Source organism: Talpa europaea, assembly GCF_964194135.1.
Source record: "Talpa europaea genome assembly, chromosome: 11".
NCBI lineage: Eukaryota > Metazoa > Chordata > Mammalia > Eulipotyphla > Talpidae > Talpa > Talpa europaea.
The window spans coordinates 59957232-59974840 of record NC_140078.1 but is presented as its reverse complement, the minus strand read 5'-3'; the positions used below and the strand labels follow the sequence as shown (position 1 = coordinate 59974840).

At 40.1% G+C, this 17609-nt stretch overlaps 1 protein-coding gene across 2 annotated transcripts in view; it reads left to right on the top strand.

Annotated features, from left to right (window-relative positions):
• SYNPR (synaptoporin) overlaps positions 1–17609 on the top strand; it is a gene marked incomplete at its 5' end in the record, with an annotated part of 296390 nt that overhangs the window by 143833 nt on the left and 134948 nt on the right. The window contains one exon of one of the 2 annotated variants that reach the window (XM_084247344.1): positions 4533–4556. The exons of the other annotated variant lie outside the window; for it this stretch is intronic. Within the exon in view, the coding sequence (XP_084103470.1) occupies positions 4533–4556 (24 nt within the window). Of the gene's footprint in view, positions 1–4532; positions 4557–17609 lie in introns of those variants that run through there. 2 annotated transcript variants of the gene reach the window in all.

Sequence of the window (17609 nt, the reverse complement as noted above, 5' to 3'; positions counted from 1 at the left end):
TGAAGACTGGTTAAAAATTTGCAATTTGCTTTAAGCCTACTGGACAGCTGTTGAAACATTTTTTCTCAGATGAGTGATGATCTAATTGATAATTTCATGTGGATTATATAAGGAGAATGTTTATAGGGATAAAACTAAAGGGAGGAAGAACTGCTGGAGTCTATTGCAGTGATCCAGGTCAGACATGATGGCAGTAGGGTGGCAGTAGGGGAGATGTAGAAAACATCTAGAACAAAACATCAGGCAGAAAAAGCTAATAACCAGCAGATTTAAATTGAAGTGTTAGTATTATATACTGGAAGTCAACACAGAAAATGCTTTAGAAGATCACTCAGTAGAAACCCTTTCAATTTAAACATGAAGAAAACCAAAATCATGGACAAATTAAGGGACATGCCCAGGTCATTGACTAGCAATGCCAAGATTAGGTCTCACACTTCCTGTCATCCAGGGTATGAAATATGTATCCAAGTCCGTGCGAAGTGCAGTGGAGCCTAGGGATAGGCCTTGTCAGCTTGTCAGTGTGTTACAGGGCAACCCAGATATTGAAATGGGTTGCCTGACTGTGGGTCCTCACCTGCATATTTAAAGGGGACTTATAATAAGACTGAATACAGGCACACACAAAAAAGTTAATAAAGGGTTTATTTACAAAAGAAGGAGAAATGAATAACTCAGGGAGAAAGAGAGGGAGATAAATTGGTGAATGCATCCTACCAGCTCTGATGAGCTGGAACCCCAGTAGCACGCTGAGAGCTGGCAAAAAGTCAAGAGACTAACAAGGCCCACATGTCTGGTTATATACCAAACCTGGCTGCTTAACCCCACCCTCAGTTCCCAGCAATCCTCCCTTTGGTGGTGTTGACATTATGGGGTTTGTAGCCCTTGGTGTCTTGAATCTCTTTGGTCTGGGGTGGGGGTGGAGTTCATAAAACCTGTGTTTGTGGAGTTCATTCGGGGCATCCTCCACACCTCAAACAATATCCCCCTTTCACTTTTTGTCACCATTTCTTTTTTTTTTTTTAAGTATTATTATTATTTTTTTTTTACAAGCATTGGGTACAGTCAGAAGCGTGGGAGGGTGAGAGAATTCACCAGAGTCAGAGCGGGGAGCAGAGCAGGCAGACTGACGTGAAGTACACTGCTGAGGGGAGCAGCAGGTGGCAGGAGAGGCCTGCATGTCATGTGGGACCCTTGCCTGGTGGCCAGGGATCGAACTGGTGCTGCAGAGGCTGTGGGCAGCATCGCAACCCAGTGCTCAACCGCTGCACCACCAGGGAGGCCCTTTATCACCATTTCTATTGTGATTAAGGTCAAATGCGTGGATGCTGGGGTGCAGCCTCAGATGATAATATTTCAGGGTTCCAGTTTGAAAGAAAAGCTACAGTCAGTCTCCAGGAATTGTCCAGTGTGGCAAACAAAAGTTCTCCATTCTTGGAAAAGAGTTCATCAGTTCATGCCAAAAGAAAAAAAACATCTAGCGGCATTAGACAACACAAAACAGCAAACACATCAAAATCACAGGAAGAAAACTCTTAAAACTGGTTCAACTTATCTAAAAAACAACTTCTCTCCACCTTGATTCCAGTTTTATCCAACAGCACAGCAAAATATTTGTAAACTAAATCTACTTTGAGATCATTTTACTTATTTTTGCATAAAACCACAGGTCAGAATAACCAAACAGCAATTTTACGATCCTCCCTTTGGTGGTGATGACATTATGGAATTTGTAGTTCTTGGTGTCTTGGATCTCTTTGGTCTGGAGTAGGGTAGAGTCCCTAAAACCTGCGTTTGTGAAGTTCGTTCAGGGCATTCCCCACCTCCCCCCACCCAACAAGTGCACAAATTCTGTCTACACCAGAGGTTCCAGTCTGTATTGTGTGAATCCTCACAGTGGGAAGAGATTGGAGTTATTGCAGGGTCCATGCATCTGTATGTGGCTTACTCATACCTTGGAGGCTGAATAAATGGAAGTGTGAGTACCACCACGTGGTGTCCAAAGCAGAGTGGTTACAGCTTGGAGCCTGGCATCCGAAGAAACTCAAATCATGCTTTTGCTAGCCATAGAGTGTGAGCCTTCAAGCAAGGTATTTAACCCTTTGGGTCTTGTTTCCTCTTCAGTAGTTGGGATAAAAATAGTAATCCTTTGGTTTTTTTGTAAGGCCCACATAAGGTAATATGCTTGTACAGGGAAAAAAAAAACCCTCTTAGAATAGTACCTGGCACAGAGCAAAATTCAAGCACTGTGTGCTATTATTATGTGGAAGACAAAACTTCTTTTTACTTGAAATGCACTGTTAACATTCAAAGCCATGAGAATGACTCACTCTCCACCCTGTAGAAACTATTAAGTGTGGTTCTCCCCTGTGGGTGCCTGACTGAAACAGACCCTCTCACACGGCTCCTTATCAGCCTCCAGGAAGAAACTGTGTGGACATCTGCACAGGGACATTATTCCTTCAGTCCCTCCTTCACTCATTTATTCAGCAAATGCTGACTTAAATGTCCAGTGGCTCTCACTCTTTTTTCCCTGCTTCAACTTAATTTACTCCCTTGAGTAACTTCCCCTGTTGAAATGAAATGCTTTTCAACTGGCAGGTGAGGGTAGGGGGGGAAAGAATATGGTTTTTGTTAAAATTTCAAAGGAGCTACAGGGTATATACAGTTGAAAGCTCCTAAGTACCTCTAAGGCTTATGGACAGGGAGCAAATAGATGAAAAAAGGAGCAAGCTGGCTTGAGGACTCCAGCCCAGGTTGCATATAGGAAGTGTGGTTTTGAACACACTGCCTTGGGCATCTTCGCTTTGCTCCCCCACACCTTCCAGCAACAGCTCTATCAGGTGTCAGCATGTCCATTTTACAGAGGACAAGATAAGACTCTAAAGGACTTCCCAAGTCACATGGCTTATAAGTGGAGGGTTGGCACTCGAACCCAGGTTGCCTGTCTCCTCATCATGTTTTGTTTGTTTGTTTGGTCCCCCAACCTCCCCTCACAGTCCATTACTATTCTGTGGAGAAAGATGAAATGGAGTAAGGGAGATGATATGACAGCTGTGATGTGTGGGTGAGAATCAGAAAAACAAAGACAGGGACCCAAAGAAAAGCTCAGGACAGATTCTGAATAAATAAACTCCAATAAAAAAACATGGCTGGTCAAGGGAACTTTCACTCCAACCATTACCAACTGCACAAAAGATAAAGCAGAGACACTGGACCAACCTAACACTATTCCTGTGCTGAGAAATTACTCTCCAGAAGCCAGAACAGGCCTCCCTGGTGGTGTAGCGGGTTGAGTGCAGCGCTGTGAAGCTGTCCACAGCCTCTGCAGCACAGGTTCGAGCCTCTGCCAGCCAGGGAGCTACCCACATGGCGCTGCAGACCTCTCCTGTTGCACCCACTGCTCCCCTCAGCAGTGTTTTCGGTCCATCTGCCTGTTTGGCTCCCCGCTCTGTCTCTGGTGAATCCTTTTACCCTCCCTCTGGCCTGTACCCCAGTTCTTGTGTGCATAAATAAATAAATCTTATAAAAAATGAAGAAGAAGAAGAAGAAGTCAGAGCAAGGAGAGCATGGAACTTGTGGCAGCCTCTCGGGGAATTCAGTTAATTCCTCCAAAACTCATCGCCTCGGAATGCCATGATTTCAGCCCCAGAACTGGTCAGATTCTACTCCTTCCTACAGAGGTTCATTTAGAAAAAGCAGACCCATTTCACGTTTTAACATCTGAATTTTTTTCAGTTTGAAGATTTTCAAGAAAAGCGTTAAGTAACACTCCTGGGAGGCACATGCAACCAAGTTGTCATTTGTCCCTTTCCACAGTTGCCAGGGCCCCAAAAGCCTGCCTGCAGCACCATCACCTTAATGATTATTTATGGGTGCTGGATGAATTTCCCAGATGGGGATCATGAATAACATCCAGGCATTTCCATAAAAATAAGGGCAATTATTATTTTAACAAACATATAAACATTTACCTAATCTATGCAAATCTATTCCTAAAGATTTTATAAAAACCACCACTTCCAGCCTGCATCGCCAACACACAAAATCCTGGTTCCTTTTGATTTCCCGGTTTGCTTTTAAGCACTGTGCTGGAGGGAGGAGGGGGCTCTCCGAGTCAAAGGGGAGATGGTTCTCTCTTCAAGATGCAGTCTGCTTGCGCAAAGCAGTCATGCACTTGCACTTGTGAGCAAAGAGCCAAGTGTGGGGGCTCACCATGATGGCAAGCACCTCCCCACAAAGCAGCAGCCTTTCACCAGAGGGAAGTATCAGGTTGCTGTACTTCGACTGTGGGTTGTCACTGTCTAATAATATGACCGTTTTGCCATCTCTCTGCAAATAAGGCAGAAGCTGCTACCTGATTGGTATAACATCTCACTTGCCCTCCTCATTGATTTTCTTGTTCTCCTCCTTTGCTTCATAAAAAGAGGGATAAGTGGCTGGTTCTGTGGACAGAGGAGCTTTATTTTTAGTATGAGACAACCTCTATTTTCTTTCAGGAGAGGGAAGTTGGATTATAAATTCTTTTGTAAATGTGTATGGTGATATTTGCTCCGGTAAGTTTATATCTATCTTGATTTACAGCTGGCTCTGTGTCTGTGTGTGTGTGTGTTTGTGTGTGTGTATTTGCATAGGTACATTTGGGCTCTACAGTCACTTTTCTTTCCAAATTCTTTCTAAATATCATTATTGAAATCTTTATTGATAACATTTTTTTTACTTTGTTTTCTTATATCCTTATGCTTAACCCTGTGTTGTGAGATAGTGTGATGCTTACCTTAGCTGTTGAAGGATGTGACAGATTTCTTTTGACATAGTAAGGAAACTACTGAAGTAAACTTATATTTGACTTTATAAAAATGTAATGTCATTCTACCTCACCCCCCTGTGGAGTGTTTAATGTCCTAAGTATATTCATCATGCTACTACCTGCTTATCATTTTAATTAAAGTTTCTTCATCAGAGTCAGAGTAAGAATTTCTTAAACTCCATAAATAGCTACTGAATATTGCATTCTGTACTGAGAGGGGTGTGCTAATTCTGTAAGTCTTATATCAAGGCAGAATGAATGGGATGAATTTCCTCTAAGATCAGGTGCAGGCACCTTTAAAAGAATTGAATCTATGAAAAGTAGTCAGATCATTAAAGTAAATCTTTAACATTCTATGAAAAGATGTAATCACAAGTGGCTGTTACATCTATTCTTTCTTTGCGCTGTGTATTTGTGCCACCATCTGTCAAATGCCCAGCCCTGGTTCTTGAGTTTCTATATCTGAAGCTGATCAAGAAAAAAAGTTGCTGTTATAAAATTCAAACCAATGCAAAATTACTCTCTGGTCACCACTGCTAGTAATGATTTTTAAGTGCATTACCTGGTTGACTGCTTTTATTTTTCAGAGTATTGGAGGGTCTGAATCTTTGTTGTTATTTTAGAAGTCTGGGAGGATGTCTATTAATATAATTATCCTAGACAGGGATGATAAGATGATTAAGTAATTGCTCTAATGGAAACACATTGATGCTTTAGTCTTTTGTTATACAATCAACAAATCTGCATAGTCTGCGCAAATCTGCATGGTGAAGAACTAGAGATATATTACTATTTATCATGAAAGTTAAAGACATTGTTGACTAAGAAGCAGGACAATGTCTTTCTATTTTTTTTCAGAGATTTTGAAAATAAAGTTGGAATATCATGTGTGCTTAGACCTCGTAGGTATAGAATCTTTTTTCAGAATAGCAATTTTTCAGAGGCTGAAGTAGTCTAATGGCAGCTTATAGAAATAGTAATGAGTGTCTGGGAATGCACGGATCCTCAAATCTACTACCTTTGGCATTCTACCCTGCACACACCCTTTGCTTGCTGGAATGAAATTGCTCATTCTAAGAAACGGGATTTTGATTGATCTATTTTAATCTTCAAATAGGCAAATCCTCCAAACTGACATGAATTTATCTTTTTTTCCCTTATGACTGGTCACCATAGTATGTTCCTCATAACCACCTTAAATGCCAATAATTCTCCCTGGAACCAAGTATTCCCTAGAAGATATTTGTTGAAAAAGCAAATGAAACTTTTATCTTAGGCTGTTGGTAATTGCTGCCGAGTGAACTCAACAGCACTGAGAATCCTACTTCCCATGTCCCCAAGTCTCCAGCATCTCATTGCTATTATTCTCCCTTCAAAGCTGTTATAACAGATTATGTACAAAGTCATTAACTGGACACAAAGTTTGTCATCATCTGAAGCTATTGGGTAATGTAAATTAGTGAAGAAGTGAGGGGATAGCACTCTGCAATCGAAGGAACCCATCTTTTTTGTAAATTCCAGTTGCCAGCTAACAAAAGTAGTAAGTCTCCAACCATGCTCAGCCCCACTGACACAGAAGGACAATGGGGGTGGGGGGACTCTCTATCTTAAAGAGGCCAGGACCCTTACTTTGACTTACGGGTAGTATGCACAGTACTTAACAACATCACTTTGGAAACGTCTAGAATGCTATGGCCAAAAAACTGTTGTAATCTATTCTGAGGGATAAAAATCTATGCCATATAGGAGAGAACAATAAAGGGGATTTTTTTCACCATGATATTATTTATTCTTTAGCACAATGAAGAATATAGTAATTGTTTAATAAATATTTACTGTTTGCCCAGCAAAGTTTCTGAGCATTTTGCATGGCTTATTGCCTGGAGTCTTCGCAATCTTTCATGAGGGAAATAACCTTACACCCTATTTTACAGATCGGGCAAGTGTATAACTTGCTTGAAGCAACACAATGATGATGGTGAAACTCAAACAGGAAGGCTTATCATGCCTCTCTGTCTTGGTTTCACTTCATCCCTATAACCTGTAGCCAGTTTCTAGACTGAAACGATATGCACACCATATTTGCATTAGTGTTTCCCTCTTTTGACACTACATCACCTCTTTCTTCTCAGACTGTGCTTTTGTGACTCTGAGCTAATTAGGTGTTTGAAATTGGAGAATGTGTGCTTTATTCCCCACTCAACTTTTGCAGCAGAAAGACGTGGATGTGACAAAAAGGAGCTAGCCTAAGGAGACAGATAGACAGAAGTGGTTACATTAAAGTCACCTTTTTAATTGATCAAAAGAAATCCATCTTGTTGGCTTTCGGTCTTTTGTAAAGTGTTAACATGAATATGCCTTGATAAATTAGAAATATCAGTATCTTAAGATAACTGGTTTATCAATGATGCAAAGTATAAAAAGCAATTGCCTCTGAATTTATTTATTGGTGAAGAACTTTGTAGAATTCTCATCTTCCTTTTACTCACCACCAGCTTGATTTTCTTTCACTCTTCACCTACCTGGGAAGGGCTGATGTGGCATTTCATGTAGATATCTCTGTGTCCATACCACCTGGGTAATTGAAAGTGAGCACAGCTATTGACAGGCATGCTGAGAATAATGACAAAGTAAAAATTCAGAGTCCCCAAAGGCATTCTGAGTGCTGAGCTCCCCATTTGAAATCTACTTAAGTCAGTAAGTTCAGATTAGAGGGAAAATGCAACTGATATGGAATCAATATATTTGAAATTTCTCCTCAATTAGCCCTTTTTAGACTAGAGGCAATGCACACCAATCATGGGGTGAATTTGTGAAATGTTGCCTTTTCTTTTCTCTGGTAAGAGAGAGAGGATTATTGATGATGAAGACATTGTAGCTTGGGACACCCTTACTGTAGTTCACCAAAAACCAGAGAGATCTAAAACAATCGACAAACAAAACCACACACCACAAGTTGGGAAGGCTGAGAGTCAAGATTTGAAGTGTTGGCCCAATATTCACTTCTTGGTGAAGTCTGTTTTCTCTAATAAACAATAACTTTGTAGACAAAGTTACAAAGATTTCATAGACACCCAGTAAATGAAAGAGTTCAGACTGCAGAACACAGTAAATTGTTTCCAAAATGCTAGTCATTTTTTATGTCACAGGCAAGAGTGGTAACTTACTAATTTTCTATCACCTCTTTCACTTTCTCTGAAAATAATAATGGGTAGTTTAATCAGAAACTGTGGTGTTAGAGCCAGTCAGGATAGAGAAATCTAAATCCATCTGCTTTTTCCGACGGTATGTATGAGAGCTCTCAATATATTAAGAGCCATCAAATGAACACTTTTAATGAAGTATGTTATGCTCATCAGATATAGGCAATCCTTCAAGACTTATCTGACAGACAATAAAGAGTATTATGTTTTGCTCTCCATCGACGAGATGCAGCATTCTTCAGCGGGGTGACCAAATCTCTAATAATGGCAATAGAGATTATATTTCATCTTACCCCTGTTTCTTTTGGCCTTTTCTTTGACTATGCATGTGTGTGCTTAAACATGTTGATTGTTGCAAGCTTAAAATAATCTATCAAGTATGGAGTAAGTGGCTGGTATTAAGAAGTAAATGAGTGTTGGACTAGTCTTGAGTTTGTCATCAAACAATCTAAGCTAGTGTACAAATAGAACTAGTGTTTGGCCCTATACTTGTATAAGAAAATGGAATCCATGAGGATTTTGAGCCTGAAATGGTGACATGAGGTACTAAATCCTTAGCAGAGGCTCCTGGTCATCCATGTGGCTTTAAATATTTAAAGATTAGGGGTGAGTTGAAAATGGAAACACCTACTCTACAGACTAATGGATCTGCATAATTAATATATTTTACAGTGATCATTTTAAAACACAGAATCTAGCCAAAATTACTAATGGAAAATTGTTCTGACAAAACATCAGACACATTCCACTACAACTTCTGGAAAGCTTATTCCCAACACAGGGCAGCCAGTTCATTGTGGAGTTTTGGATTGGTTAATGTAAGGGGATAGTCATGTCACTGTCATCCTTATGGGGCTAACTGATGTGTTGGGCATAAAAGCTTTTATAGATGCCCCCCTTCCTGTGACTTCTTTAGACCTACTTGTGGGCTCAGAGTGGATTTTCTGGCAAAGATATGCCAAATATTTTAGGCTTCTTTTATTTATAATAAAAATATGGTTTTAGCTACATTTTTGCTCAACATGAATTATTACTCCTAGGACCTTTTAAGTCAGCAGTTGACATCCACCTCTCAGTGATGAACCCCTGTATCTTTTTCTGTCTTTGGATCTCCATAAGAGAGGAAAATAGATACGATTTTTCAAAACTTGCGGTGTTCACATTGCCATTCTACAGGATTGAATGTTTGAAACAACAACAAAAAATTTTCTTAAATCCCTTTTTTAATGAGGGATAGATTTGAAGGAGGGATTGAAGCATTGACTTTACCACGCAAGGATTTAGGCAAATAGGTAATGATGCCTTCCATGTACCACATACAGTGCCAGATGTGGGAATCCTGTGATAATCACAGTTAGCTGTTGTCCCAGAAATAAATACCTTCATTTTTCTACTTTCTCACCTAAACCTAGTTTCTATTTCATGGCCCAGGATGTATCTTCTTAAAAGCATAATTGAACTTTTCTAGTAAGACATTTGCAGGAAATATGTGCTTCTGGCTCTATCTGTTCATGATCAGTGAGGGAACAAAAGTGAATCCATTTATTTACTGATGTGATTACTGTCTAGCTGAAATGGACTGGTTGGAAGAGGAGAGCTGGAAGAAGTCTTGCAGGGCTTGTATTTTATAAGTGATATTTATCACTTCTAGGCAGCCTCAGATTTGATAGAGTATTCTCATTCTTGCTCAGTGTTGGAAGAGAAAAGAATGGGAAGAAGTAGCAACGGGACAGAAAAGTGAAAAGAGAAGGGTGAAATAAGAGGGTAATGAGAAAACCTCTGAGTTCCACTGGCAATATGCATTAGATCTAACTTGCATTATCTGGTTCTCTGTAGCTATACATTTCATTCATTTGCTTTTGCATTTATTCAACAAAGTGAGTGTCCACTTTATATCAAATCCAGTGCCAAGTCCTAGAGCACATAAATAAACAAGGTGCATTAGTTTCTGAACTTAAAGAACATCCAACAGACCAGAAATTCTCAATCTCGACATTTTGGCCAGAGAATTGATTGAGTGGGGGACTGTTTTAGGCATTGTGGAGAAGTTAGCAGCATCCCTGGTTTCTACCCACTAGATGTCACTAGCAATCTCTCCTCCAACTTGTGTCAACCACATTTATCTCCATGTAATGCCTAATAAGCCCTGGTCATTTGACCATATCTTCCTATCATATTTTTACTCTCTTATTTTCAGAAAGTCTTATTCATGACTTACTGAAGGATTTTCAAATTACTTTCACTAATTATTCTGGTACAACTTGCCCAACAAGGACAAGTAAGGCATCTCTGAGTTTCTTGGTTTTTTTGTTTGTTTGTTTGTTTGTTTGTTTACTATTATTATAGTTAAATATACCTTATTTTGTACAACACATCCATTTGGTTTGCATTTTGTCATGCAGTTCTGGCAGTCAACAAATGAGGTAATGTTAAAATATTACAACCGTTTGACAGATGAATAAGTGAACATTTAGAATGGTCATATGCCCAATTTTTTGCAACTAATTCTGAATCAGACCTCTGTTCACACTCACATGTCCTGCATGTTTTTTTCTGCAAAACTATATTTAACAAGATAAATGTGTGTTTAACGCACATGTTTTCTCTTTGAGGCTGTTTTGGAAATAAATGCTGCATTGCAGTACATAGAGGTCAGAGAAGTAGAAATCCACAGACTTGGCTTATTACTCAGTACTTATTAGATAGGTGATTTTGGATTATTCACCTACCTTGAGTTTCCTCAACTGTTCATAATGCAGAGTAATATGTCACAAAAGCCACAGGATGCTCTAGAAATCCACCTAGCAGAGTGGCTAGAATTTGGATTTAAGTTAGATGAAACTACCAGATGAGTCAGCATCCCAGAAAGAAACAGAAGACACACTCAAACCATCTGACCTATTGCTACTGACTGTAAAACATTAAAACTTAATTTCGGAAAGTTGGAAAACTGACACCCCAAGAAGTGAGCTGAGTTTCCCAAGGCATATTACTCAGTGTCCTTCTTGTCCAATGAACTGAAGTATCCTCTCCAATGGAGGATGATACTTTACAAACCTGGCAAATACCAGAAACATAGAGTGTTCTGGATTTTTACCAGATGCTAAGTAGCTAAGATAGGTCCCTGGTATTTGAACTGGGTATAAACAAACATCTTGGGGTTAATTTAACCATATATGTCTTATGGGAGGCCACAGAGATATGGGGCTCCTTGGTGGCTCTCAGGAGAGGGGAAGATTAAAAACACACTAAAGACAGGTAGATGGTGGTTTGAATAGCACTCATCACATATGCTCCTTTGTTTGGAGAGATGCAAGGCTCTCCCACGAGAGGCATTCACACTGTACCTGAACCTATGGCTGGTGAGCTGTTAAAAGGTATCTGTAACTATTAAAACCCTTGGTCCATTAAGGCTTTCTGAGTATATTGCTCTGGCAGAATGCCCATCAAAAAAAAAAAAAAAGGATTCTGCCTGCTTTGTCTTGAAGATCTGAACTTGGAATGAAAATAAACAGGTCTAAATCCTATTTCTACCACTTAAGTGTGCACAGCTTTATTTTTTTAATTGATGAAATAGTTTACATTTACTTTATTTGTATTGTTTTTGAAAGCCCACTTGTGGTTTGCACTAATATCTTTTTTTTTTACATCATTGTTAATTTTTAAACAATATTTGCTTCCTCCCACCACCCCCTCAGGTGTACTCCCATAGAGTTTCCTTCACCAACAGCTTTAAACAATTCATTTGCCCTCTCTGGATCTCAGTCTCTTCATCTTTGAAATGCAAATGAAGAGTTCCCTGTCCAGAGTTACAGAGAGGATTGCTATCAGATGACATGGGAAGCCACTAAGACCTAGACAATAGTATCATATTTCCTTCTCTCCATAGTCAAAGTCCATTTTGAGATCAGTTTTCATTCTGTGCCCCTGATGAGTGCATGAAGTTAGGGGAAATGTTTCCCCGGTCTACCAGGAAAATGACTGTAGTTATGGAATGGATCTAAAGTAGTCTGGAAATACTTTGATGGGTAATTCTGTCTCCAGGGGAGATTTATGTCCATATTATAAATTGCAGGACACAGAGTATCTTCACTGAAGAATAACTCTAATAAAACCAAATGCAATTCCCTATGATCAGCTCATCTTAAAGAATGCCCTTAAATTTCCCTTTCTACTCTTTTGAAGCCCTTTCTCCTCCACCTTTCCAGTCATTACCCATTTGTTAAACTTTGGAGAAAGGATTGACATAACTTCTGATCTCTGACCTTGACCCATCTGTTTCTAATACTGTGTGATCTTTATCTAATACTTCGTGACCTCCTTTCTCCACATGAGCCCAGAAACCTGACAAATCCTGATTTTCTACTCCCTGAGCAATGAAGCTCAGGGAAGGTCTCTCAGTGTGTGTGATGAGTTCCTCTTTAGCCCCTGATGCAGGACACTCAACGATTTCTCATTTCTCATGCTCTGTTTACCTCAAAGCATTTCCTGACACATCTGATCAGAAAATTCATTTAGCTCATATTTTCTCCCAGCCATTATTTGCTGTAAGTCCTCTCCTAGACTCCTACCCCTTCACTCACCCCTTCACTCTAACAGGTATTTATCAGTTCATCCTTTGAGGAATTTGGAGGAAACCCCTCCTAAACAGTTCTCTGATGTAATTTTCTTCTCCCTCTTCCATTCTACACTTCAAAAGAGTATTTCGCAAACCTAGTTTCCCTGTGGATCTCTCTCTCTTTTTTTAAAGATTTATTTATTTATGCATACAAGAACTGGGGTACAGGCCAGAGGTGTGGGGGTGAGAGGATTCACCAGGACAGAGTGGGGAGCAGGACAGGCAGATTGACTCAAATACACTGCTGAGGGGAGCAGCGGGCGAGTCAGGAGAGGTCTACTGCGCCATGTGGGTAGCTCCCTGGCCGGGTATAGAACTCATGCTACAATGGCTGCAAATAGCTTCATAGGTTGCGACTTAACCCCTTGTGCCACCAGGGAGGCCCCCTGGGATGTCTTAAGGAAGACAAAAATGTGTCCTCATTCACTTGCATGCATTTGTTTGTGCATTCCACTGTACTTATGAAGTAGTGATACATGTCCCGTGTAAAGACTTGGGATAAGGAAGTAATGAAAACAGATACAGTTCCCTCTCGTAAGATATTTAGTCTACTGGGGAGGGGGAGAATTAAAAAAAATTCTCTAAGTGATTTAATTGTCTTTGTAGTAAGGTCTAAAAATAAAAACTAAGCAATCTTGGGTACTAATTATGTGACAGGCATGTATTTTATGCATACCAATTAATTTAGTTCTCATAACAACTCTTTGAGGGAGTTAGAAAAAGACAGGATTGGAGCCCATAAAATCTGGAAGGGCATGGATTCTTTTAATAAATCTAGGAATATTGAACTGTGGATCACAATAGGATATAAGAGTACAAGATGCTGACATTAATGTAGCACTTACTGTGCCAGGCACTGGGCTCTCCACTTAGGGGTGTGAGCCTTCACGACAACACTGTTAATTTAGGGATGGGGAAGCAAGAGAGCTTGAGCCACTTGTCCAAGTGCACATATTTTGTTTTTCTGTTTGCTTGTTTGTTTTTGTTTTTATGCATACAAGAGCTGGAGTACAGGCCAGAGGTGCGAGGGATGAGAGAATTCACCAGAGACAGAGTGGGAAACAGAACAGGCAGATCTACTGAAACATACTGCTGAGGGGAGCAGCAGGTGAGTCAGGAGAGGTCTGCTGCGCCATGTGGGTTACTCCCTGGCCAGCCAGGGGATTGAACTCATGCTGCAGTGGCTGTGGACAGCTTCATAGGCTGTGTCTTAACCCTTAGGCCCCAGGGAGGCCTACACATATTTTTTAAGTCATTGTTCTGAGACTGTAGCTTAGGTGTGTTTGACCCCAAACCCATGCTCTCACATGCTATGTTAACCTGTGAAAAGATAATATAGAACATTCTTCCTTGGAAATACTTGTAGAAAGGGGATGGGGGAAAGGATCATTTTAATGTGACTGAGTAAGCACTTACTTTCCTAGAATAGGATGGAATTTTGCAGGACTACAAGTCTAAATCTTAACCTTTAAGCATATTATAAGGCAGCCGATCTGCTCCTTCTACAGCTTCCTATTCTAAGGGAAAGATGACAAAGCAGCAGTGTTGGCATCACCTGGGAACTTGTTTAAAATGCAGAATCTCTGATCCCAACCCAGACCTACTGAGAATCATAATCTACATTTAGATAATCTCTAGCTGATTCATACACACAGTGAAGTTTTAAAGCTCAATTCCAGAACAAGTTAAAAAGTGGAGCTTCCAGTTCTGACTGTGAGAAAACCAATCAGTGGTTTGACCACCCCAGGTTTCTTTTGCTCTCTCTCTTCAGCCAGACCTTGAGCATGACCTCAGTTCTCCTCGTGGATGGAATCCAGTATTCTATATGGAAGGGTCTGAAGTTTGGGGATGAAAATTTCTGTAGTCTTTTACCTTCAGAAGAATCAGTTTCTCATTTTGTGATCCATGGGCCCTCTATATCAGAATCAACTGAGGAGTTTATCAAATTGATAATTAAGTGAAAATCAGACTTCTCAGAAGAGCTATAAATGATAAAATATATTTCTTAAAACATCAAGAGAGTATGACTAAATATGCCTTTTAAGATGTCTATCCAGAATGAGGATGCAGCAAAGACCTCAGGCAAATATTAAATCATATTTAATTTTTTATAGATTTATTTCTGCACACAAGAGCAGGGGTACAGGCCAGAGGTGTGGGGGGGGGGGTGAGAGGATTCACCAGAGACAAAGTGGGAAACAGAACAGGCAGATTTACTGAAATACACTGTCGAGGGGAGCAGCAGGCGAGATAGGAGAGTCTGCTGCACCGTATGGGTCTCCTCCCTGGCCAGGGATCGAATATGGGCTGCGTCTTAACACCTTGTGCCACCAGGGAGGCCCCTAAATCATATTTAATTTTTACAGTTAAGTAATCCCCCTTAAGAGAAAATATCACTGTGGCCCCATCCATACTTAATTTCAAGGGGAATCCATTCTCCCAGTAACTGTGCAACTTTTATTTTTATTCACTTATTTTTTATAATTTTAAATAATTTTATGAGAGTAATACTGGTTTACAGCAGTGCATATAATTAAGAACTATGTAACCACACCACACCCACTACTAAAGCACCCACTGTCCTCTACCATGGTCCATTATGCTCCCTCCCACCTTTACTCTACACCCTCTGGTAGCCTCAGTTTTATACTCAGATTTCTAGGATTTGTTTTTGGCTTGGGGTTGTCTGACTCTTTGTTTTGTTTCTCTATATTCCACATATGAGTGAAACCATCTGCTATTTGTCTTTCTCCTTTTGGCTTGTATTACTTAGCACAATCCCTTCCAGTTCCACCCAAGTTGTCACAAATGGCAAGAGTTCATTTGTTTTTATTGTTAAATAGTATTCCATTATGTGTGTATGCATGCATGTATGTATGTATATATAAACATCCCACATCCTTTAATGAAATGATTTACATTTTCAAACCCCAGTTCTCTCGCTTGCAAAATGAGGAAAATATTCTCACCATTGCAGGGAGGAACAGGATATTGTGCCATTCTCAATAGTGTGTGAAATTATCTGGCATACTATGTACTCTAAATAAATCATAACTATTATTATTGGTTTTTCACAAAATCATTACTCTCAGATCACCTACATTATCATAACAATCATGAAATTATAAATTAGTTACCTTAATTAGAAACCAACTTTGAATAATTTAGATGTGGCTTAATTTACCATTTAGATCTTGTCATTTCATTCATTTGATGATTCAGTCAACAAATAAATATTAACATTCTACTAAGTGCTAGAAATTTTTCTGGGCACTGGGAATGAGACTGCGTTGTAAAAATGGTAGAGAGGGGAAAACAAACAAACAATAGAGAATGTTAGCTTATGGTAAAAGCAATGGAGAACATAAATCAGATGGAAGGAATGGGCCATTCTTTCAAACTAATTTAATATCTAGCCAATTAAAAATGACTGTTCTGGGGCCTCCCTGTTGGTGAAAGGGGTTAAGCACCGCACTATGAAGCATATGCAGCCTCTGCTGCATGAGTTCGATCCCTGGCCAGCCAGGGAGAAACCCACATGGCGAGGCAGACCCCTCCTGTCTCACCCTCTGCTCCCCTCAGCAGTGTGTTTCAGTCAGTCTGCCTGTTCTATTCCCTAGTCTGTCTCTGGTGGATCCTCTCACCCCCCACATCTCTGGCCTGTACCCCAGCTCTTATATGCATAAATAAATACATCTTAAAAAAAAAGACTGTTCCAGGGCCTCCCCGGTGGTGCAGCGGTTGAGCGCTGGGTTGTGAAGCTGCCCGCAGCCTCTGCAGCGCTGGTTTGATCCCCGGCTGCTCCCTGGCCACCGGAGGAGGGTCCCACATGGTGCGCAGACCTCTCCTGCTGCCCGCTGCTCCCCTCAGCAGTGTACTTCGGTCCTTCTGCCTGCTCTGCTCCCCGCTCTGGCTCTGGTGAATTCTCTCACCCTCCCGCGCTTCTGACTGTACCCAGTGCTTATATAAATAAATAAATAAATCTTTAAAAAAAAAAAAAAGACTGTTCTGAACCACCGTTTCCTTCACCTGATGAAAATCTCAATATACAATTAATCTATTTCTTCCTAATGTTATTGGTACATGAATTGTCCAACATGAACGTACAGTTGTTAAACATTTTGTGGGAAAATAGAATAATGACTCTATTGGTCATCAAGATTTGAATCAATTTAAAATGTTTCATTCTTTCAAACCCATATTTTTATATTTGAATTGAGCATTAATTTATTAGGGGCACCTAGAGAAAAAGTTTTGAAGATATAAATACTTATTTCTCATCTTTATGAGTTTTAGGATTTTCTCTTTTGGATTTTTAAAAAAAATGATGTCACCCTATTCGAAAATATTACATTGATCCAAAACTTGGCCATCGGCAGTATCATCATTTCATCTTCCTTGAGAATGTTTCACAATTACAGGTTCATAGTCGACAAATTCACACATCATTCTATGTGATGCTAACAATAACATCAGGAACAGATTATCTATTTTTTTTAAAGATTTATTTATTTATGCATGCAAGAACTGGGGTACAGGCCAGAGGTGTGGGAGGTGAGAGGATTCACCAGAGACAGAGTGGGGAACAGAACAGGCAGATCGACGGAAATACACTGCTGAGGGGAGCAGTGGGTGAGTCAGGAGAGGTCTGCTGCGCCATGGCCGGGGATCGAACTCATGCTGCAGTGGCTGCAGATAGCTTCATAGATTGCGTCTTAACCCCTTGCACCACCAGGGAGGCCCAGATTAATTATCTATTGAGTTTTCCATCAAGTGAAAGAACTTTGGCTCAGAATGACCATTATTAATTGACTAGACAGTTGTGGCTAGTCAGTGTTTGGTGCAAAGACTCAAATTCAGCTCTTTTCTCCCTGAAATCAGCACTAACTCTGTTGTGGACCCTCTCCTTATTTGCCAATTCCTAAAAAGTCTTCCATAAAAGAATCAGGATTCCAGAAGGTTGGATTACTGTGTGTTA